The 23,005-nt window shown below is 40.7% G+C and overlaps 1 protein-coding gene across 4 annotated transcripts in view; it reads left to right on the top strand.

Moving 5' to 3' along the window:
* Positions 1-4,765: 4,765 nt before the first annotated feature.
* The window catches only part of LOC118169259 (L-threonine ammonia-lyase-like), a 39,970-nt gene continuing 21,730 nt past the window's right edge, over positions 4,766-23,005 (top strand). Inside the window, exons 1-3 of one of the 4 annotated variants that reach the window (XM_035330404.1) lie at positions 11,821-12,032; positions 16,126-16,152; positions 19,679-20,021. In XM_035330404.1, coding sequence (XP_035186295.1) covers positions 11,932-12,032; positions 16,126-16,152; positions 19,679-20,021 — 471 coding nt within the window. In that variant the 5' untranslated portion in view covers positions 11,821-11,931. Of the gene's footprint in view, positions 4,944-11,820; positions 12,227-12,313; positions 12,362-16,125; positions 16,153-19,678; positions 20,022-23,005 lie in introns of those variants that run through there. The other 3 variants (XM_035330403.1, XM_035330405.1, XM_035330406.1) reach the window with 3 other exon arrangements.

The raw sequence follows: 23,005 nt of genomic DNA, 5'->3' as shown, positions 1-23,005 counted from the left end.
ATGTATGACATGAGGTGGTGTGTGGAGCTAGACCTCCAATCCCAAGTTCGCCACAAGTTCCTGGTTCAGCCTTGGTCATGTCTCCCAGTTTGCAGATCGTTAGTGTGACAATGTGTGACAACTGTGACAATGTCTGCTCTGAGGCTGCTGGAGAAGTGGAAGTAATCATACAAACTGAGGAAATGCACATGCTGTCCTGGCGGTTTCTTTACAACTGTGATGCCCACCTGCAGGAGTGAGAGCCCTGTGTAACACTTCGGAGACAGGGGCAGAAGAACATTTTAAAATAGCTGATTTCTGATTTCTGAATGTGTTTATCCATTAAATTTGCCCTTACACTAAATACGTTTCTCAAGCAGAATCATCTGTTGCAAAGGAAGCCAGTTCATGGATGCTTTTCTGCATGTTTTCTGCTCAGCTTTACACTATATTATTAAAAAGCAATTGAATTGGTTTTCCCCTCAGCACACTGTAGCAAATCTTGGAACTGTCCTTCCAGACCACTGCTGCTGAGGTCACTCACCTCCCTTTACAGCACGTGTCCTCAGGGTTCCTCCTGAACTGGGCTCAGGCTCCTGGAACAGTTCAGGTCTTCCAAGGAACTTGTCTCTTATTTGTCAAATAGTGTTATGTTCAACTGTAGTGAAGTGCTGGTCTGATACCCATGGAGAATTAAATAAAATAGTGAGGATTTTCTCTAATATCGTACTCCAGGGATTGTTTCTGTAGTAAGAGAGAAGTTCTTTCTGCTGCAGGGAAATGCAGCCAGAAGGAACGGTTATGCCAAGTAAGCTTTTGGTTTTCAGTAGGACTACCTGTCCAAAGAATTTTGATGGTCTTGGGTAATTGCCCAAGATGATATTGGTTAATTCATAAGCACTCAGAATGAAGCTGCAGATTAAGAGCACTTAACTAGTAACATGACATACAAAAAAAACAACAATCAGGGGACACGACAGAAATCATTAAATTGCAAAGTAGATTTTGCAGTTTAAGAGAGAAGATTTGGGAACAGCAGAAAGAATATGATATATACAAACCTATTTGTCTTCTGGAAAGTTAGTCAGTAACTGATTACCATCAGAGAAAGCATTCTTCAGCACATTCATCTTGGAAATGTCCATATATGAGAATATAATGAGATCATATGAATATAGGTTTGCACAAAATCCAGCTGTTGAGATGTTCCCAAGATACCAGCAGCCAAAGAAAGCATACCAGTGAACAGGGATGGGAATTTTTGCCAGCAGGCAGTCTGGCGAAAGGGAGAGCAAACACAAGGATTAACTCTATTTTGGGAATGTTTTTTTTGTTTATTTGTTTTGTTTTTTACAGCTTGGCAAAAGCAATAAGTGCGTGCACAGAGGAGATACCACTGAGCACATAGGAAAGAGGGACAGAGTAAAGAAAGGGCATGTGTCCACAGAGGATGTATGTGCCACAAGGAAGAAGATCTTATTGTTCATGGCCATGAAATCCTGCAGCATGGACTGGCAGAGGAATATAGCTGCATGTAAAATTTGTCAAAATTGGAGTACACTGTAATGTAGCTCCTCGGGACTTTAAGTGAAACAGCGAGAAAATTAAGCAGAGATTACTTATAGGAATAAAAATGCAGTAGAAAGCCCATCCCTGTAGAGAAATAAAAAGTGCCTTACACTGGGAGAAGAGAATGAAAGAGAATGGTCTCTGTCCTGGATTTCATGCTGAGGGATGATGAAATCAGCACAAGGTTACTGTGTATGTGCTCCTGTGAGAAGATTCGTGCCCACTAGGGTCTGTGAAGATTCCCTGGGCTTTCATCACACATTTACTAGCTGCTAGCTGCTCACGAGCAGAAGTTCTTGCTACTTGGAGGCTGTTGAATACGTTATGTAAAATGGGGCTTAGTTCACAATTCTAGAAAAGGTGAATTATTTCTACTCTCTTAATTTACTCGGTTCCTGGCTGCTGAGCTGAAGCAGTAATTAAATATATGTGGAAGCAGAATTTGTTGCTGGGAGAGGATGATTTCCAAATACAGGTTTGCTGCTTGCTGACTGCTTTCAGGGGAAGCAGAAGCTTGCTTTGCAACAAGTGCATCTTTCTGGTGAACAAATCAAAGGTACCTTGTAGTGCTGATTTCACCAGAATGGAGTAGACACTGCCATTTGCAGTTTTCAATAGCAGTGACTCTTAGCACCACATCCCCAGCAGTCTCCACTGAGCCTCCATACCCCTGTTGTTCATGGGGGCAGCCTTGGTTGGCGCCGCAGGTCCTGTGGGCTGCAGCCTTCAAGGTGTGAATATCTTCAGGGCCTGTTCCAGTGCAATCCCCTCTCCCATCTGCTACATATCATCTTGAATTAGTGGTTATTACATGGATTTGCAAGGAACATAGTAAGTGCAAAATTTTCCTGTTGTCGTCATAAAGGCACAATCTTTGATTCTGTTAAAAAGAATCACATGGTTGATGTTACAAGGTGCTGTCAAGATCAGCTTTGTCTCTGACTGTACCGTCCTTGGAGAAGTTTAACAAACATATGTGCCATGGAACAGACAACTCTGATCCAGCCTTCTTCAAAACAATACATTTTGTACTACGCCTAAAGCCAACAGTGAGTCAGCTACTGGAATCGATTCTCTTGTGTCATCTTGGTGCCAACACACTAAGCTGGATTCTGCTCGCCAGCATTAGGTAAGCATCTGATGGCTTCAGGCTGTTTCGCATGTGTGGCTTCAGCTTCCTGAGCAATCATCTGCATGAAAACTGAATCACAAAATTGAAGGAAAAGGTGGGTCACATGGAACATTAGTGATGTCTTACAGATTGTTTTGTATTTTTAACCAGTGATTAGATACTTTTATTTGACAGACTTCATACATTTTATGAAGCCTGGCCATGCCTCAGAAACCCCTGTGAAATGAAACCCTAACAAAGCTAGTTTAACAATATTCTCAGCTAAATTAGTGAATCGGGAATAGGCTCTTGACTCCCGAGCTTGTATTGCACACAAGAGACTCTGATAATACATACTGTATGTTTTATTACAGAAGGCTGCATCCCTTTGCTGTTGCAACTTTGCATCCACCCATCTGAGTCACTCAAAAAATGTGAACTAGATCTGTGAGTCTATTTCAGATAATACTCTAGAAAATAATACTCATGGGGGATATACTTGATTATTCTTGAGTTAGAATTACTCAGTTAGTGTCTTTAGCAGCTCAATATTGCACACCACACCAATTAAAAGAAATAATGACTTGAAACTGGACCGACGTTTTCATTCTGTGAAGGAGTAATTAATATCTGAGAAGCTATTCATCTGTTGAGTAGCACCTTGCAGAGCACAAGTCATGACAAATAGTCATGACTGTTTGCAACATAGAGGTCTGTGTTACTTAACATCTGTGTACCTTACTCCATTAGGTAATTCATCAGCTGTGTATATGAAACCTTTGAATACAGGTAATATTTACCATGTGAGGTACTTGTGAGGTGGAGATATTTAATGAAACAAAGAAACAGCTGGGAATAAATTCCTATTTGGATGACTAGTCAGCCTATTCTCCTTTTTCCTTTAATTACCACAAGGTCATGGATAGATGCAAAAGAAAGAATGGCTTGCCAGAGGTAAAAGCCAAGCTAATCTCCTCACTGTTCTTTTCCTGAATATTTGCAGTACACGTATTATTTTACAGTTGATGGAGTAAAAAATCTCAGGTTAAGATTCCTTTTAAAATGAGAGTGTTGTAGGAAATAGAATACTGTAGCAGGGTGTTAGTAGTTCTTTGTTATTACATATCCCTTACATCTCAGCTGCAAGTTTTCTTCCAAGCATGCTTCCGCAGCATGCTTTTAGGCAGAGACTGAATAAGAATGTTGGAAGATTATTATTTTTTTTTAATCTTGCTGTCTGTGTAGTTTATCATGTAGTGGATTCTGCTCAGCAAGATTCCCAAACAGTACGGTTAGCTATTACCGTATGGTACTGGCTTCTTATCTCTTTAATTCCAGCTGCAAAATTGTACTAAAATACAAATACTTACATAATGGTACTTTTCAGTAGGAGAATCTGTGGTAGCTGTCATGGGGAAAATTTGTCATCATGAATGGGAAGGGCCCATGAGACAATTTTTGTTAAAAGTTCAGCCAAGGCATGAAAAACCTTGTGAGACTATGAACAAATTAATAGATTAGCATGCACCACAAGCTCTAGGGTCAGGGCATTAACTCAGAATGTTAGAAAACAGATGTGGACTCTGGATTCTTGTCCTCCACCCTTTATTTTGAATTTTTTTCTAATGAGATCCTTAAAGGGTGATCAGTTCCATATGGTCATGGGGAGAGGCTGATAGCGGTTACACCTGTTACTGGTTTGCTGTATCTGCACAGATATTCTAGTTACTGCTAAGGACAAAATAAGTAAGAACAAGAATTATAACCTGAAACTAAGTTCTCACAGGAAATCAGGATAGTGCAGATGCGGTTTCTAATGCCAGATTTTAGGGCACCCTGTCTTGCTTTAAAAGATCAGTTGGATCTGGGTATATTAAAATATGTGCAACAGTAATCTGTCCAGATGTAGTAAAATGTACGATTTTGCTTAAAGTTATCTGCCTGAGTTAAACAAACTGTTCTTCAACTCAGACCCACCACTGGAACTCATTGGAAAACTAACAAAAATATTATTTCCTAATTCAGATACTTATCTATGCCATTTTGTATTTTTCTCTAAGTGCTTTCTGTTTTTTCCTTCTTAGATACTACTTTTCACCATCGACAATAGTGACTATTTTAGGCATCTTCTAATTAATGCTGAGAAAAGAGGAAATAGAAGATCAGATGATAACATACATGGAAGGGGAATGAAGGGCTAATTGCATGTGTTCAAGGAATCAGAAGCATCAGAAGTGAGGACTGAGGCGCCATGTGAATCATCAGGACTCTGAATAATTCCAAGGTAATCTGTTCTCTTTAAACTGTATCATTAGCAAAGTGAATTACAAGAAGCTGACAGGACAAGAGCCTGTGGTTTGAATTTAGAAGAAATTATACCAGTTTAGGGTGCAGAAAGTGTCCTGTTGATGTGGGTGAATAGGTATTATACCAAGACCAGGAGATAACCACAGGGAGGGACTCAATGGAGGTGGCGGAAGGAGGCTAGGCAAGCAGAGACACTAGTGAGGCCAGGCAGAAGGGCAGGAGAAGGTGTGCGGTGAGCAGGCTGGCTGATGCAGGTGAACCTCACCTGACAGCCAGGGAGCTGATGAGGTGAGGCATCCTGCATTAGCAGAACCCTGCTGCCTCACGGGTGAACAGAGAGGTTATCTATTTCTGTCTGCCCAGCTGCCCGGTTCCCCGAGGAGGCGCTCTGCTCTGCTCCATCTCTCCACCCCCACCTTGTACTCAGGCATTTGATTTGTTTTGATCTTCCTCCAGTTGTGCTCAACGAAGATGAGATCCGGGCTGGGTGATCTGATTTCAAGCACAGTGTGAGCTGCAACCAAGAGCTTAGTGTTTTAATTAGACACAGCAGGAGGAGAGGGAAGAGGATTTAGATCAATTAGTGTCTAAGCTAAGGTAACAGACTCCAAACTGTTACATACTTGACCTTGAGATTACTTATGCTAACTAGGAAGCAAAGGAGTTCAGCCTGTCTCAGAAACGTCACTCCAGTGAAGCATTTATTACTTGCAGCAGAAACAATTGCATGTTCTTCAGTGCAGTTAGATGTCTAAGCAGACGTGTCAAAAAACTTTGCAGGCTTTTTGAGCCTTTGAATACATCATATGGTAGTCGTCTACAGACTGTGGCAAACTAGAATCAGTTTGAGTAATTCTGTAAAACAAAGCTTCACTTTGTTTCGGGTCATGTCCGCTTGACATTTAAATGCTTGGTTATTTTTGTTACTGAATATAAAACTAATGACTACTACGGTAAAACTTTGAAATTATATGGTGCTGCTGCCATGTTGAGCTGCCTTCTGAAATAGTGGACTATGTTCCACCACTTACCATGCCTGTGCTCTGCACAGACAAGCTGGTATCTTGTTTTAGGGGTTCACTCTCTTGGCTTTCAGCTGGTGCATTTTTCCTCTAGTGTGAACACAAGTGTGCGACCAAGTCTTCTTGAGTGTAGAGCCCAGGATCAGTGATAATGTAAGGTACCTTATGTTACCCAAAGACATCTTCACTAGTCTTCACTAGTTAATATCATTTTGCAAAGTGGCTTTGAATAGATTATTGGATGCTTATATGCATTTGCAATACTAATTTGCTGTCTCTGCATGTATTAAAAATGTTATCCTACAATTTGAATTTGAGATAAGAAGGATATCACAGAGCTAAATATTCCAGATAGCAATGCAAAATGCTTTACTGGTTCTTACCAGTCATTTAGTCCTGGTAGAAAAGTGTGTGCTGTTGTTTTTTTTTTGTTTGATTGTGTTTTTTTGTTTGTTTGTTTGTTTTAATACCAAAGCACAAGCTTTGTTCTGGAGTTCCCAGTTTTTGCTCAGCCATTGTAATGTATTAGTTCAGCATCTTATATTCCTAAGTGGTCTAATTCTAAATAATATTTTGGGGAGATAAATTTTGAACCTCAAATCAAAGGTTTTGATCTTTGTCTTGACAAATATCTCATCCTTTCTTCAAAATATTTACTTGATAAGCAGATGGTCTGTACCACATCCTGACTTTACACAAAGCACAGCCAGACTGCCCATTAGACTTGTGCCAGCAAACATGTTCCTTGAGCTGATGCATGTCCTTTCTCTCAGCCACTACAAAATATATCTTGAGGAAGCTAGATCTATTACTACTGATTTCAGTCTGCCTGATCAGTTTTTTCTCAGTTGCCTAAAGATAACAAAGAGTAACATGAAATTTCAATACCATAGGTCAGTTGCTGTCTGACAAGTATAAACTCTGAGGGGTGAAAATCTGGCCTGCTTTATTACTATTGATTTATGCAGAGACTGAGATAGAAGTGAAACTAGCATGGCAAAGAAAAAAAAGTGAAGGTTTTGGTTTCTGTTCCTTTTGATTATTATCATTGGCAGTTACTTTTGTATTGTCTATATTTATCTGCACTGCAATTTGTAGTGTTTTACCACCATATTGCTGTTGCACCAATGCATTGCATAATCCTAAATTATCATTTTAGTTCTCTGTGTTGCTCCTCTGAACAACTTTTATTTTTTTTGGCTTAACTGTAGACTGTCTCCACCCACTTTCCTTCTGTAACTGATCAAATTCTGCAAAGAATTCTCCACTTTGGATAGACTATAACTTCCCACCCATGCTGTTCTCACTGAGGTTAGAAATGTTATTTACTTTATTTAGTGTGGGGAAAAAACTTGGCTAACCCTTCAAATGATCTTTCAAGTTGTTTCAATGAAGTCTTTATTTACAAGGGTAATAGCTATTTCTCCTTATGCTCTCCAAACTGAGTTCTCTCTGGTTTCAAGAGAATGAAGCACTGTTTTCCATTTTCAAGGTCTCCAAATAGTCTGTACCTCAGATCAAATCTTCTACCATCAATGCAAAAGGCACAGAAGAGTCAATGCCAGTCTATCCTAGGACAGGTGCTTTGTAGTTCACATGTTAATTCTTTGGTTAGTCTTATGGGCCATAGTTGTCAATCTGAGCAGTTAGTGGACCAACACTTAGGTAAATTGTTCATTTCCCATGTGTTTTGGTCTGCTGGTAGTGATAATCTTGATCCTACTCAAGATGAACAAATATATTGAAAATAACCTATTTTATTCTGTTAGCTAAGAGTGAGGTTATATGTGAAAGGTTTACAGGAATGTTAAAAGGTGGCAGTGGGAAGAAGGCTATGTGGTACCCTGCTGCCCTGACTTTCTCTGTCTGCATCCACCCTCACAGTTATAAAGCTCCCGGGGCTCCCCTTGGAGAAGAAAAATAAGTCTGAAAAGGCAATGAAATCAGGAAGGAGCTATGAACTCCATTGTAAAAAGCTTGTAATTGCTGTTAAACTATAGATTACTTTGGTTCAAGTATATTAAACCTGGCATCAAAGAGCATAAAATATGTACTTGAGTATATCTCTCGCTAAATATGCCCTTAGTCACATGCTTATGAGCTTTCAAGACATGTTCTTTCCATCGATATTTGTAACAGTCTTGATACAGGAGTATGAAGTTAGTAAACCCTCCATTCTGGCCAGCCTTCTTCTCCTGCTCTTACCATAAAATTAGACATAGATTTTGTGCTAGAGAAACATTAAAGAGGAAAAAAAAAGGTACTTTAATCTGTTTGTATATACAAGGCTAAATTTCAACCATCCAGTTTGCAGAGAGTTGTGAATTAGAATCCTAAAAAATTCAGTAGAAATGAGACTCAAGATTTAGTTATTTCTGTTAAAAATAACATGTTAACACCTCAGGTTCGGCTTTTGCTTGTTTTCTCTATGCAATCCTTAATTAATATTTGCCTCTCATTATTTGCTGGTGCTTTCAGTGTTTTTAAGATAAATTCCCATGTAAAAATACCTAAAAAATATTAAGATGTAGAAAAAATGGGCGTTTCTCCCTATGAAAAGCTTCATTAGAATTTATTTGTACAGAAGGATTTGAAGAAGCAAGGAAATGCTTCACCTCTGTTGTGCATGGTGTTGGGTGATGCAATGGGAAAAAATATCTTCCAGGCTCTGGTGTTATTACTCTCACCCAGAAAATAGTCTTGTTACAGCTGTGGGTAATTTGTGTGATCAAATATTGGGATCCCTTAAGGAAGACCAAGGGAACTTAAAGCTTCAGGGATTTCTTTTTTTTTTTTTTTTTTTTTTTTTCTTTATAAATCTTAGGATCTGCCATCACAAATAAAAGTTTAATTAAAAGAAAGTTTTTTCTCCTGTAAATGAATGAAATAGTTCATTTTTATGTAACTTCAGTTTCTCATAAGTAGGAAAAAAAAATGGCAAGTTTAAACAGTCAATCTGATTTAGATGGCCTTTACTGTCAATTCAAAGGGATACCAAACCAGCACAAGTGCTGACGTGAGACTGTGCCCCTGGAAAATGTCATTTACAGGGGGTATTGCCTTCTGCTGGAGCAGCAGCAGATATGGCAGCTCCTGCTAATAATTGCATTAGTAAAGACAAATTAAATAAATAGGGATTTCCTGGAGAAGGATATGGGGAAGAAGGAAGAGACCAGATTAACTTTCTTGATATAAAGAGTGCTGAGTTATTAAAAGGGTTTAAATAATGAAGAGAGGTGTTACAGTTAGAGAAAGCACACAAACTCAGGAAACAGTGCCTGTTAAAAGTGACAAGACCCAATTGCTCTAGAAAGAGAAAGCGAGACTGGTGTGTACAGCCATCACCTCCGTGGGCAAAGACAGGGAAGGTAAATACGTAAAGTGGCAGACAAAGCTTAAGAAGCTTGTAAGGACAATGAAGTTTGACAGACAAGAATGAAAGGAAGACGCATCTAATAATAGTGTGTGTTTAACTGTTTATCTCTCATTAAGGAAATAAGCAGCTCAGAAAATGGTCATAGTTAACTTGGAGCAATTACAGTGATGCAGTACCTTCCAGAACACTGCACAGTCAGCACTTCCAGCATATGCTTAGCAAAGGATTTTGAAAGGATGTTTGACGTGGGTCTAAATCTACAGCAGAAATTTCCACATATCCTTTTCTCCTAATGAGCTGATTGTTTTACAGTATTTTAGAAGGACATGATTCAGTGCTTCATGTGCTTCTGTCCTGAAAAAGATTGGTGCATTATTTTTTCAACTGCTTGGCCAAACGGACCCAAAAATACTTTTACCATTGTTGCTTGGTCTACAAATGCCAATCACAGATCAGGGCCTCATTTTCTGTGGAGCTGAATTCATGTAAAGTTTTGAGCAGTAGTCAATGTTTGACAAACAAGGTTTGTTTGTCATTTCTGTCTCTGTCTCTCTAAATGTGATAAATTGCTCTTTCTGATGTGATTCCCATATCTGTTAAAAAGGGTAAAATAAGCTTTCATGCAGGTTGTGAGGTAGGTGTGGTTCATACACATCTTGTGTTCATCATTCTTCAGCAAAAAATACTTGAACAATGCTTGGAACAGCAGCTCTCTCGTGTTTTCCATTCCCTGGAGAAGCACTGACCACCAGCATATAAAGTCGCACATAACTTTGGTTTTGTTTCTTGTGCAAGTTGTTTGTGTTCCTCGCTGCCTGATGGGCTCAGTCCACCTGTGCAAAATGAGGAAGGGAAGCTTGCTCCATTCCTTAATGGCACCTAACATGGCTGAGGACTTGGAAATGCGGATATAGACTTAGCTTAACTGGAAGGTGACAAAGGTGATGTGTGTCCACCTCCGAGTGAATTACTGGAAATGAGGGGGAAAGGGCAGAAGGAAAGGTGGTGCCTCCTTGCAGCTGTAAATGCTAGGGAGGAGTGTGCTGTGAAACTCCCAGATGTTGATGTTTCTCTGTTGCATGTAGACAGATTTTTAGGTGACTCCCTACTCAGTGTGCTTAAAGTCTGGGTTTCATCTGCACAGTTTGCTGCAAGGAGAGCTTAGGAATCCAACACATCAGTCTGGACTCCTAGGCATCCAAAAGCTAGGTGTTAGAATTTTTACTGTTTTATGTTCCCTTTCCTGTCCACCATTGTATTTCAGATGTGTTATGAGCAAAGTAATAACTCCACCTGCCTTCTCTCTTTGCTTCACCAGTGAAGCTGTCCTGAACTTCACTCTCACTTGGAGCTGCAAGTGCTGGCAGCAGCTGACTGCCTTTTTGTCTTTGCTTCTGGCAGTAGCACGCTGCTGGGTTGCAGCCATGCTTAGTACATGCAGCACCCACAGTCTGCACATCCACTGTCTGGAATGATAAAGGGTTTGGGGTGGGAGAGACAGGAAAAAGTGGTGAATCTAGAGTTTCATTCGCACTGACATCCATGGAGTAAGGACCTGTCAGCCACACCTATGCAGGGAAGGCTCCAACAACCCGGCTGCATTTCCTGCAGTTCCCAGAAGACTATTTAGTCATTTATTCTGACTCTTGCATGTAAAACGGTTTATTATTAGTCAGGGTACTCTGTGGAGAGTGTTAGGTCACAGCTTGGGTTCGACCACCCTGTGCCTGTTCTCCATGTTGGAGGTTAAACTTATGTACACTGTCAGCAGAAACCAGAGAGGACGCAGAGGGACTGCTGACACCTCGGCAGTCCCTGAGCAGCCGGGAGCCTGCGCTCCGTCAGGGCTGCCTTCCAGAAGAGAAGAACCGCAGAAGGAACCCCGATCCCATCCCCATCACAGCCACCGTGTGTCTAGAAATCTTTCATGGCCCTTGGTAACACTCCCTTGGGGCAATGAAGAGCAGACTTCAATACCGTCTTTCTTTAACTGTTGCTGCAGTCGTTTCCCTACATGATCTTTTCTGTTGATCTGTATGATCTGCATATCTCTCTCCTCTGCTACAATGACTTTGCCAAGAGAAGGCCCAAATGAAGGAACCGGTCTCCTGGTTACGAAATCATGAAGGCCTATGTCCCTAGGTGCTGCCCTAACAGATCCTTGCACCTGGCCACAGAACACCACAGGAAGAAGTTGGCCCTTCCTTGCTACTTCTGTCTCCCCAGTGCACGCTGTTAAAATCATGGGCCCTGCAACAAGCCCAGATCATGCTCCACAGCTAAGCAGTAAGTAAGTAAAGCTTCATGTGTCCTGCTAACAGAACGTCACCCAAGCATAATCCAGGCCCTGACTCAAATTGACAAGGGCAGGTTGGCCTCTGAAATAATCTCTTTAAATAGCAGCAGCCATATCTCAAAGTCGTTCCCCTCCCCCAGGAGCGTTGGAGAGCTGCTTACAGCAAGTCGCCTGCTCTTCCCCATCCTGGCAGTGCAGGGCTGGCACTTCTCAAAAGCAAGCGTGTCCACTGCCCGCAGCCTCACAGCTTTGCTTTGCACCAGGAATTACAATGAATTTTGCGGCACAGTTTATCTACTCCAGGGTGTTAAAAAACAGAACTCCCAGGGACCACTCCAGGGAAGATGAAGAATACGATCCTTTCTGGCAAAGGTTGGAGAATATTGCTGTCTGACTTAGAAGTAGAGCGCTCCTTCCTCCCCATTAGGGGCCATGGTCAGCCCTCGGGGTCCACCCAGGGCCAGGCCTATGGACATGACATCCCCTGGACCCCTCCTGCCTCCTTATGGTGTCGTAGTTGGAGTTTTGCTTCACCTCGTTGTTTATTTATTCGCTATGCTGTATAGGTAATACTTTCTTTTTATTTTTCCTTACTTTATTATAAAAAAAAAAAAAGGAAATTGTTCATAATTTTCCAATGTCTCTCAAGGTTCTGTGACTATGAGTTGCTTCTGGAGTCATCCACTGGAAGCAGTGGAGCTGTGAGTACTTTAAGCCAATGTTCAGCTTTTTTACTTCATGAGTGCTGTCTTAGAATAAATCTAGGCAGGCCAATGGACTGCTGAAAATCTACCTTGGGACAGCTGGTATTGTGTTCTGCTATTACAGGTGTTCTGCAGTTATTTGTTCTAGTGCTTACAGTCTGCTTGATTGACTGTGCTCAGTCACGGATGGTGCAGAGACAATTTAGGAGACATCTAGAGCTCGTGCATTGCACTGACCGGGGTGTGTGGGTGCTGCAACATAGCTGTGTTGGCACAACCTCACTCTAAGCCTTTTCAATATCTGTTTTGCCCCCCCTCTCCCCCCCCCCCCCTTTTTTTTAATGAGCACTCTTAGCTAGATCAGAAGCTGGTATTGCCTGATGTTGGATAAGCAAGGTGCAATTATCATCTCATGCTATGTGTAAATAGTTGCATATATTTGTAGTATTTAAAACAACTTATTTCAAGCAGGCTCAGTGTCCGCTGAATAAACATAAACCCCCATGGAACAGGCAGCTTGAAGGTAAAAAATAGACCAAAGGCGAGGAAAAGTTTGCAGATACACACTGAAAAAATGTCTTGCCCAAGGTCACACATATCTGCAGTGAACTGAGGACAGTCCTTTAAACACAGGACTTGCCTTTCCTCTCATTTGGGTTATGTTACTCATTCTTTATTATAGGTGAATTATGAAATGTGTTGATCACAAGAGAACCTCTAAATTCAGAAAAAGAAAAAATTAAAGAGGGAAATGGTTTAACTTCTGTAAGAGTTCTAAGTGCCAAGCTGTGTGCAGTGCTTTATACTGACCGTTTGACATTCACAATGTGAATCTTTAAGAAGCACTTAGAGGAATTTGTCAGTTTGAGGGACACTTGGAAGGTGTTGAAGCAGAGGTAACCAAGAAGGGTGACCTTTTGAGTTCCTCTTGCTTTCAGATTGTTTTCTCATGTTATTTCTTTAGCAGCTGACACCTAGTTGCTATTGCCAGGAGCAAGCAGTGACATTTCAGTAGCATGTACAGAAGACTGGCGATGGGTTATAACCAGAGATGAAGGCAAATACAGTGTTGGGCTCAGGCTGTGGTCAATGTCAATTACTGAAGCTAAGGTTACATTCTTCAGAAGTGATAATGCATCTTGGTTGTTCCCTGCATGAGCCTGAGCTCTCTTTGCACTCATTGCTGGTGTGGCAACACGCAGTTTTGTCGGACCATGCTGCACAGGGTGAGTAGAGTTACAAATGCCTGCTGTGGGGTCGGTCCCAAGGCTTGGTTATTTTGTACCTGTCTGTCATAGATGGTCACAGGTGCTTACATCCTCTAGCACTCGTGTCATACAGGCTGCTAACTAAGCCATGATCTCTTCATCTTTAAGACAGTCTAATAAGTAGCCCTGCTATGAACTTCCTGTGTGAGTCTTAGGCAAATCACTGTCTGTGCCCCACATTCTATCGATTCATTCTTACCAAAGGTAAGCTAATATTTACTGACTTGTATTTCTGTTTAGGGAAGGATATTAGTGATTCCTGTGTGATTTAGGAACCTGTGCATGGGATTCGGTATCTAAAGCAAGCCTTCATTTTTCCATCATTTCTCTTTCATAAAGACCAACTTGCACAAGCTGCTGAGACACTTGTAAGAATCACTGCTATTGCAGTGTTTGGGTGTGCTTGGGGAAAAGCAAAACGAAAGCAGTCAGTGAGGATTTTGGAAACACAGGAGAGCTCACAGGGATTTACATAGCCAAAATGAGGTGGGTTGGAACAGGAAGGTTTAGGAGCTATTGGGATAAAGGATTGCGATAAGTCAGGAAGGTTTCAGAAGGGTGTGGAATGCTCCAGCATCTGGAAGGAGCAGAGGAGAAAGAGGCTGGGGATGTGGCATAAGAAGGATTAATGGAGCTGGGGAGATTCTGGATAAAAGAGAGATGTGGATGAGAGAAAGGGCTCTCTCTGTCCTCTCCTGGGATTACTTCTTTCTCACTCCTTTGAGAGGAGGTACCAGTCACCGTTGCATCTCTCTGTCAGAAGCCAAGCAGACTGCCTGGTACCTGCAGCAGGCTGCTTCTCCCCCACCAGTCCATGACCCATCTCTGCTCAACACCCGTGAATGAGGCAAAAATGACTTCAAAGGGGGGTCTGTTTTTCTTGTAAGAAGTATTCCCAACTTCCAGGCATAAGATCTGAGTCCATTTATTCACAAAGCAGGTGACAAGTACGTCTAAAACTTTATCTCACCAGTGCCTACTGCTCAGTGAGCTACAAGTTGATGTTCAGAGAGCTTGAAGATGATGGCAGCATGTGGGTATGTGCTTGGGAAATGCCTTCCCCCACCAAAAAAAAAAAAAAAAAAAAAAAAAAAAAAAGAATGAAACAAAAATCCATGCATATGTATGCATGTATGTGCATGTGCTGTTAATTATAGGCCAATACTAATTCACTGGGATGATTTGAAGTCGTATTCAGGCTTACCACTAGCCACTGGTTTGCACTATGCCACTGATCAGTCCAAGTGATGTATTGAGGTTTGAATTTCTCATCATGGCATAGAGCTTTAAGGGTGCTAAAGTACAATACAGAACTTCTACTTTACTGTCAGGCCCTCCTCAAGGTGAGTGTGTATAATTTTGAATGAAGATGATAAAAACTGCTGTGGAAATGACAAAGAAATGCAGAGTTTTCAGCCTTTTTTCTGCCTCAAAATGAGTTGTTAGGGCTTATTTTGCCAAACACACCCAATGCTGGCTCTAAGTACGTCAACAAATCGAAACGCTGTAGGAACACTGAGTCAGAGCAAAGGGACAACCACCTCTGTGTCTTTTCTGTAGTGGTGGCCAGTAACAGGAGCTTGGAGAAAAATATAAGCTATGCAAGAAAAATGCTTTCTCTCATATTCTCTTGTGGAGTCTGCCAAGCAAGTGCTTAGGGTCTTCCTGAATCACAGATTGCTTGTTTGAATGATGTATGTAATGGTCACTGTTAGACCTAACTCCGCAGAGCTGTGCAGCATTTTCAGGAACCCATTTGTATGATTGTCCTTCATAGCGTCCCATGGGAATGAGTTCTGTGAGCTAATTATTTTCTGTAAGAAAAGTTTTTCTTTTAAATTTTCTATCTAATTTCATAGGATGTCCTCCTAAAATTAATGCTTGGAGAAACAGTGACTGATCATTTTCTGTTCACTGTTACCTGTGACTTCTTAAATTTTTTTGCTCCTTCAGTTCCGGAAGCTGAAGAGATCCACTTTATCAGTTTAATCTATTAAATCTGTTTCCACAAGGAACCTGAGGAAGCCAATCAGCATGAGCTTCATCTGGCTGGGACATACAAGTGTCCCATTATTGCAGGATAACTGCATAGGCATTTGTTTCTCCCTGTAAAAAAGACAACAGTTGTGGTGTTTAGGTATAGCGTGTGCCATCACTGTTTTATTTTCCTATAATTATTTTTGTTAGTTTTAATAAATTATTGTTTTATTAATATTGCTGCTTTTCCAAGTTTGTTTTCCCCACTGATATTTGACTTGAAAAATATCAGTATATTCAAGGAAAGAGTCTTGAAACAGAACAGTTTATTCTGAATTGTTTTTTATCATTCTAAGAGTACATTTCAACACACACTGTCTTTGTATTGGCTTTGAGACTTAAAAATATTTTAAGTTATCTGTTGATAAATATGATACTTCTTCCAGTTCCTTAATTATTCATGGAATGTCTGCATACGGATCTTCTCTCTCTTTTTTTTTTTTTTTTGTTTTGCAGCTATGCTGAGCAGCTGTTCTTGAAAAAGTAGGTTTATAAACTATTTTTCCATGTTTGCTTTTACTAATCACTTCAAAGGTAAAATGGCATGATTTATAACATGTAACAAAACTTGCCAGCTAGATATTTGTTTTATACTAGAAATATCAGACTTGCTAATGAAAACTTTCCTAACTGAACTCCAAAAAAGGAATGAACAATTCATCTGAAAGTGACAATGTTTTATAACGCTAAGTTTGTATTTATATTGGCTCGACCTTTTTGTCTCGTGGGCATGATCACTAGAAAAGATGCCCTATTTTGTAATTGTGCATGGGAACTCACATTGCTTTGTTTTTGCTTGTTTGTTCGTTTGTTTTGTGAACTTTTGCATGCCCCATTGCCTGCACTGACCGTTCATGTAACAGAAATTCATATTCAATTCATCTGTGCACTGAGGTGTCTGTGCAAAACATATGAACTGTGTTTTGAGGAGAGAAACACATCTAACTCAGCAGGGTTATTAGTGGCCTGTTTGTGATGGATTATCAAACCTAAAACCACTGTTTATCTTGTAATTTTGAAAGCTTATGTGTTCACCCAGGTGGGTTCAATAGGGAAAAATGTCATTCACTGGTGTATCTGAAAAGTACATGCATAGAAGGAGAATAAAAATTCATCTAAAGAAAATAGCATATACAAAAGCATGATATTCCTTTGGAAATGAGGCTGCTGACCTTTCAGATGCAAATGGATGATAGTTTCCATGTTAAATGCAGAGATGTTAATGTTTCAGATATGTTTTAAGCCCATCTCATGCTTGAAGACTACACACTTTTTATGTTTTAATTCCATTTTTTTTTTTTTTTTTTTTTTTTTTTTCAATGGCTATAGGGTGCTGTCTCCATTAGGGACCTTCACAGATATTCATTGCCAATGAGAGCAATGATGCAAAAACCTCCTTTGTTCTAAGAAAAAAAGGGAGGGGGGAAAAAAAAAAAAAAGAAATCCCAGAGCAGGGCCCCAAATCAGTATCCAAATATGGTCTTTGTATTTGCTGATAAAGTATTTGATGGCACTAGATTGGTGGGGTGTTGTCCTGGAATTTGTACTTTCTGTACTTTACTGGATCACTCGTGGAGTTTTTGTAGTCATATTTCCCTGGTTTTATTTTTATTTATTTATTTTTACACTTTTTGATTACAAAAGAAACCAGGAAAAAATAGGAGTTAATCTCCTGTCTCAAATACGAGTCATTGAAAAAAAAAAAAAAAAAAAAAAAAAAAAAAATTCAAAATTTTTGATTCATATATATATATATATATATATATATATATATATATATCACTTTCTATATACAATCGGTATAAGAAATATCATTCATTGCTAATGCCTGCTAAACATTTTATGTAATTAGAGATAAGATGCATATGCTCCTCTCTTCTGAGAGGTCACAGGCTACTGTGATTTAGAAAATGATTGGCTTGTTTGGGGGATGTGTGTGTGTGTGTGTGTGTGTGTGTGAACTCCTACCAGAGCTGTGGCTTCTTAGGTCATGATAGCTGTTGTTTATGCAATGGTCCCGTTTGGTTCCCAGAGCCATGGGCCGTGCCATAACAACTTCACAGGGAGACAGTTTGATCTGATTCCCGTATTTGCATTAAGATCACTAATACACGTGAGAACTAACAGTGGAAGTTGAACATCCTTAGGAAATGTTCCAACCCTCTAACCCCAAAGGAGCAGAAATGCAGAAAAGTGTTGAATAGATCTACTCAATAAACTATCACTACACTCCCTGACAAGGAGTCCCTCCCCAGCTTTTCTGCAGGCCCCCTTTAGGCACTGGAAGGTCGCTGGAAGGTCTGCCTGGAGCCTTCTCTTCTCCATGCTGAACAATCCCAACTTATTCATCCTGTCTTCATAGGAGAGGTGCTCCAGCCCTCTGATCGTCTATGTGGCCCCCCTCTGGATCCGCTCCAACAGGTCCCTGGCCTTCTTGTGCTGTGGGCCCAGAGCTGAACGCAGGGCTCCAGGCGGGGTCTCACGAGAGCAGAGCAGAGGGGGACAGGCCCCTTCCTCGCCCTGCTGCCCACGCTGCCTTTGGTGCGGCCAGGATACGGATGGCTTTCTGGGCTGCAAGTGCACATTTGATCTCAGGAATTTTGGAGAGAGAAGACGTTGCCACTAAAACTTTTTTTTTTCTTTTTTTTTTCTTTTTTTTTAGTATAGTACTAGATTTAAACAATAAAACCTCTTATGCTGCCTATATTGTTATGTGAGATCCTCAGTGGGACAACTGGAAGTATAATAGGAAACAGAGCTGCTGGCGTAGCTTATGGGACCACAAAGAAAATTGATGCCACTGTCAAAAGTGAAGCTGTTGCTCAAAAAGCAGCTGTTTCTAAATATTTTTAAAATTATTTTTGGAAATGATTACCATGCACATTACAGTGATCACTGCTCTAAAATTAGGATAGTATTTGCTTCCACCAGCCCTGCTGATGAAAAACTGCATAGCTTAAATCCAAATTATTTTGCAAAACTGGTAAATCATTTTTTCCAAGGGTGATGCTTAAATCTCTGATAATAATTTAACATGTTTATTTTTAGAAAACTGTTTCTTCTAAATATGTTAATACTGAGTACTTTGTGTAGAGACTTATACCATCTGTGTAGTTGTAGCTGCAGACCAGATCTCTGGTCTTCTGCTTAATGCTTTGATTCCTCCTTGTAATTCACCAAATTCTGATAATTTCTGGAAGTGTTGATTTTATTTGTTAGCAAGGCTGCAAAATCCTATGTTATCCTCTATGAAATCCTGAGTACTGTGGACAATAGTGTAAGACAGCCTAAGGTAGGACTAGTGCAAGGTTTTGTAGCAAAAGGTTTTGTCTCTAAGGTTCCTTGAGGAAGGAGGTTTGTGTGGCATCACAGTGTTTTATTTTCTAGAGGTGCTTTTATCTATGAAGTGTTAGCTCACAGATCAGGAGTCCTAGTCTTTTCGCTCACAGTAAGATACAGTTGTTGTCTCTTAATTTTCTTCCCATCACAAGGCAGTTGACACGAGTATGTGTGGCAAGTAGGCACGAGCAGAGAAGCAGACCTCTTGTTTGCGATGCAATCACATGTTATTGCCATTAAGTGTTAGGGAATGGTCCATAGCAGTGATTTTTTGTAAAACCTGGAACTGCATACAGCAAACATGTTTTCACATGTTTCAAAATTTCTGCAATGCTGAAGTAGGACCATCACCAACTGAGACCAAGCACTTAAGCATGTTTGCCTGCCCAGACAGCGTGCATTTTATCTTTCCTGTTTCCTTGGGTATGGCAGTTTCTCAGTTTGTCTATGTGGAAGGTTACCCGTGATGTTTGTAAAAGCTGGCCGGTGTTACAGTATCTTTCCATCTACCTGCAAGATAGGTAATAAGACATTAATAATTTAGTATGCTCATCTGAGGCTTGTGAAGAGCAACTGAGATTTGCAGCTGATTTATGAGCAACTTAAATGCTAAATGCCAAGCCTTTAATCATCCAAGCCTTCCTAACAAGATAATTTTATTTGTTTTCAGGGATGACAATAAAATCAACAAACAAGATGCCCCGGCAATTTGTGATCTTCACCGTTGTAAGGATGGGCCAGTAAGAAATGGCCACATTGGGCAGAGGCCACCCTCTATCAACCCTGAAAGACTGAAAGATTTTGTTGAAGAGGATTACCTCAATGGGGATGTGAAGACCTGGGAAATGAAGGTAGTCAGCCGTAACGAGGAGTTACTTGGGGATGCCCTTTCCCTCATTCCTCAGTCAAGCACCAGGACCAGCCAGCCAAGCCACAACAAGCTGATTCGATTTGAAGATATAAGTGCAGCAGCTTTCAAAATCCAGAGCGGTGTTCAGAAAACCCCCTGCATGGTAGGGAATTCTTATGGCTTTGAATTCTCTCTCTCCTTCTCACTCTCTCTCACAAAAATTGGTAAGAAATGAAAGAAGAATATGCATTATCTGCAGCAGATAGATCTGTGTAAAATGACTCACATTCGTATTAGTCATTGTGAACTGTCAATAATCATTTTCTTCTTACCTGTTTACATTAACCTAAATCCTCAAAGATTGCAGTGACCTGTAAACAAAGGATAAAACACATTAGGCATAGACTTAATGCACTGTGGTATTATGCTCCTGTTGAAAAACACTTGCTACAAAGAATCTGAGTTGGAGACCCTTGGCTACCACTGTTGGAAAAGCAGTCAGATGAGAGGGTCTGGTTTGGAACCAGCACACATCTGGGAAGTTTGAAGGATCAGATTTTCCTTCTTAGCCTGGCAAACCTGGCAAGGCTGAATCTGTTCTGTAACCAGGTGGTTCTGCCACATGCCTCTTGAGCAAAACAAGGATATTGAGATACATGCACACCCTTATTGATCGGTCTAGGTATGAAAATGATGGAGACATTCTCATTGCATATGTAAAAGCATTTGTTAAAGCATATAGAAGTGCAGTGACTTAGCTATTTAATTCATGGTGTATTTCTGCTGTTGGGAACTCTTCAGGAAGGTGATTGTAGGCCCTCTGTGGCTAATCTCCTCTTTTCCCTGTAGTGGGTAAGAGAAAGTCTTTGGCAAGTGGCGGTTCAGGGGAGCAGCCCCAGATCTCTCTCTGGAGGAATGCCTCCTTGTCACTGACCCCCATGGGCACACTGCCAGCGTCACTGGCTGCTGATTGTCTTTCTGGCCTTTCTGGCACAGGTAAAGGACCTTGGTGTCCGCTCCCTGGAGCAAAGTGCTTGAGTCTGCAATGTACAGCAGTTCTGCTGGTTCCCAGATGCTGCCTGCTGATCTAGAGATACCGTAATTACTTGCCGTGTTGCTTTTTTTTGGCTCAGAGTTCCCTGAATAAGGATAGTCTTGGCCATGTGGGTTATTGCAGGATCTCATTCACACTCTCAGCTCAGATGGATCTGACCTGCAGCTCACAGTGCAGTCTGTATCTAGGCCCCATTCCCCAAGCTCCCAAACTGTGGGTCGTGCTCTGAAAGTAAACCAACACATCCTAGTGTGGGAAAAGGTGAGCCACAGAGAACAGAGTCCATGTTCTGCTCTTGCAGGCATCCGTGTAATAGGAAACTTTTCATAAACTGGTAGTGTTCCTGCTCACAACTAGTTAAGCTCCATTTGGCCATTTCACTGTATTTATTCTCAGACAGTTTTGCCCCTTAACTTAAATAGCTCTTTTCTCTTGGGCGTTGCTGGCAGATTTATGGAGCATAGTTGTATCCCCTCTCTGCATTTGCTGTGCCAAGCTAAACAGGCCAACTTTCTTCAGTCTCTTTTTATGAACTGTATTTAGGATGATCAGAGTAGTGTAAAGTCTACCTCCCCTCTTTTTTTGGTGTTAAAATAGCCTATGGCTGTTGCTAGTCCGAGTAATCTTCATGCAAAAGTCATTAGTATCTGTTTCACGCACTGATTCAAAAGGAAGGTATTAAAAGCACAAAGTTGTGTCAAAAACATAGATAACCTTTATATGAAATCCTCATCAGTGGGAGGTAAGAGCCACCCTCAGGGACTTTTTTTTTTTTTTTTTTTTTGAATAAAAAAGCAAGTATGACTAAAAACTATTCAGTTAATTAATAAACAAAAACTTTGCAGGGTGATTCCCAATCTGCAGCTAAGACCATGGGTGAAGCATCCTTCGGGATCTTTATGCAGCAGTTTGCCTGAAGCTGAGGCATGACATGATGTCTGATGATCATAGAGGTTGTAGAGGTAGTAGGTTAAGGAAAGCAAGGACTGAGCATCAAATTGGGCACTCGATTTGGTCGCTGGTGTAGGAACTTAAAAGGTTGTGTTGTGTTAGCTTTATGGAAGCCAAGTGGATGATGCTCTGGGTTGTGTGTTGTACCTTAGACACAGCATCTGTAGTCCCTAGATAAGACCAAGGTGACAAAAAGGAAAAGTTACAGGGTGGTTCAATGACTCTTACCAGGTCATACATCAGGTCAGTACTGCTGAAAATAGCACTGACACCTCCTTTGTTAGAAGTAATTGTATTTAGGCTACATAAATAAGCCTCAGTTAAAGGACGCAGAAAAGGATAACATAAACCCAAAACATAACAACATAAATGGTGAATATCAAAATTAAAAAAAAAAAAAAAAAGATACATCTGAAGTACACCAGTTCTGTGACTAACTGATGCATATCTTAAAATGTAGGAAACTTAGCAATTTTACTAAATCACAGGTTTCATTTTTTAAATCTTGTTTCTTAATATTCACTCTAGAATCCAAGATGATCTACAAAAACTGATATGATAAAACTAGTGAGGTATGTGAAGACCCGGTAAGGCAGCATTTCCTGTCCAGCACTTTTCTGTTTTGTTTAGGCATTCCCCGTAGTTTAGGCTGTTTAGGATACAAACCATTACTCTCTTAGTCTCCTAAGCACTTTCCATTCTTTCAGTTCTGCAGCCAGATTTCCAGAGGGAGCAGCAAGTGGCACAGCTCCTATTGCAGGAGAAGCAAAATAGAGAATCTGGCCCCACCTATGGGTGAGGAAGTTAATATATGCTTCCAAACCCACTAAAAAGCCTGGAAACATTCATCTGAAGTATTTAATTGCATACCTTAAAGCAAGTATCCGTTTCAGATATGTTTAGTTTATAGAAATTTTTAACTCTTTGAAAGTCCCACAATCTGACAAATATATTGCCGGTACATTATTGAACGTGTGCGGGATTTGCTACTCCACCTCGATCCCTACAAGTCCATGGGTCCGGATGGGATTCATCCCCGGGTGCTGAAAGAGCTGGCGGATGTCATCACGGAACCTCTCTCAATTATTTTTCAACGATCCTGGGAATTTGGAGAGGTCCCGGTAGACTGGAAGCTGGCAAAT

The sequence above is a fragment of the Oxyura jamaicensis genome, chromosome 6, assembly GCF_011077185.1.
Source record: "Oxyura jamaicensis isolate SHBP4307 breed ruddy duck chromosome 6, BPBGC_Ojam_1.0, whole genome shotgun sequence".
NCBI lineage: Eukaryota > Metazoa > Chordata > Aves > Anseriformes > Anatidae > Oxyura > Oxyura jamaicensis.
The sequence above is the reverse complement of the archived record's forward strand: the minus strand, read 5'-3'. Positions and strand labels throughout refer to the sequence as shown.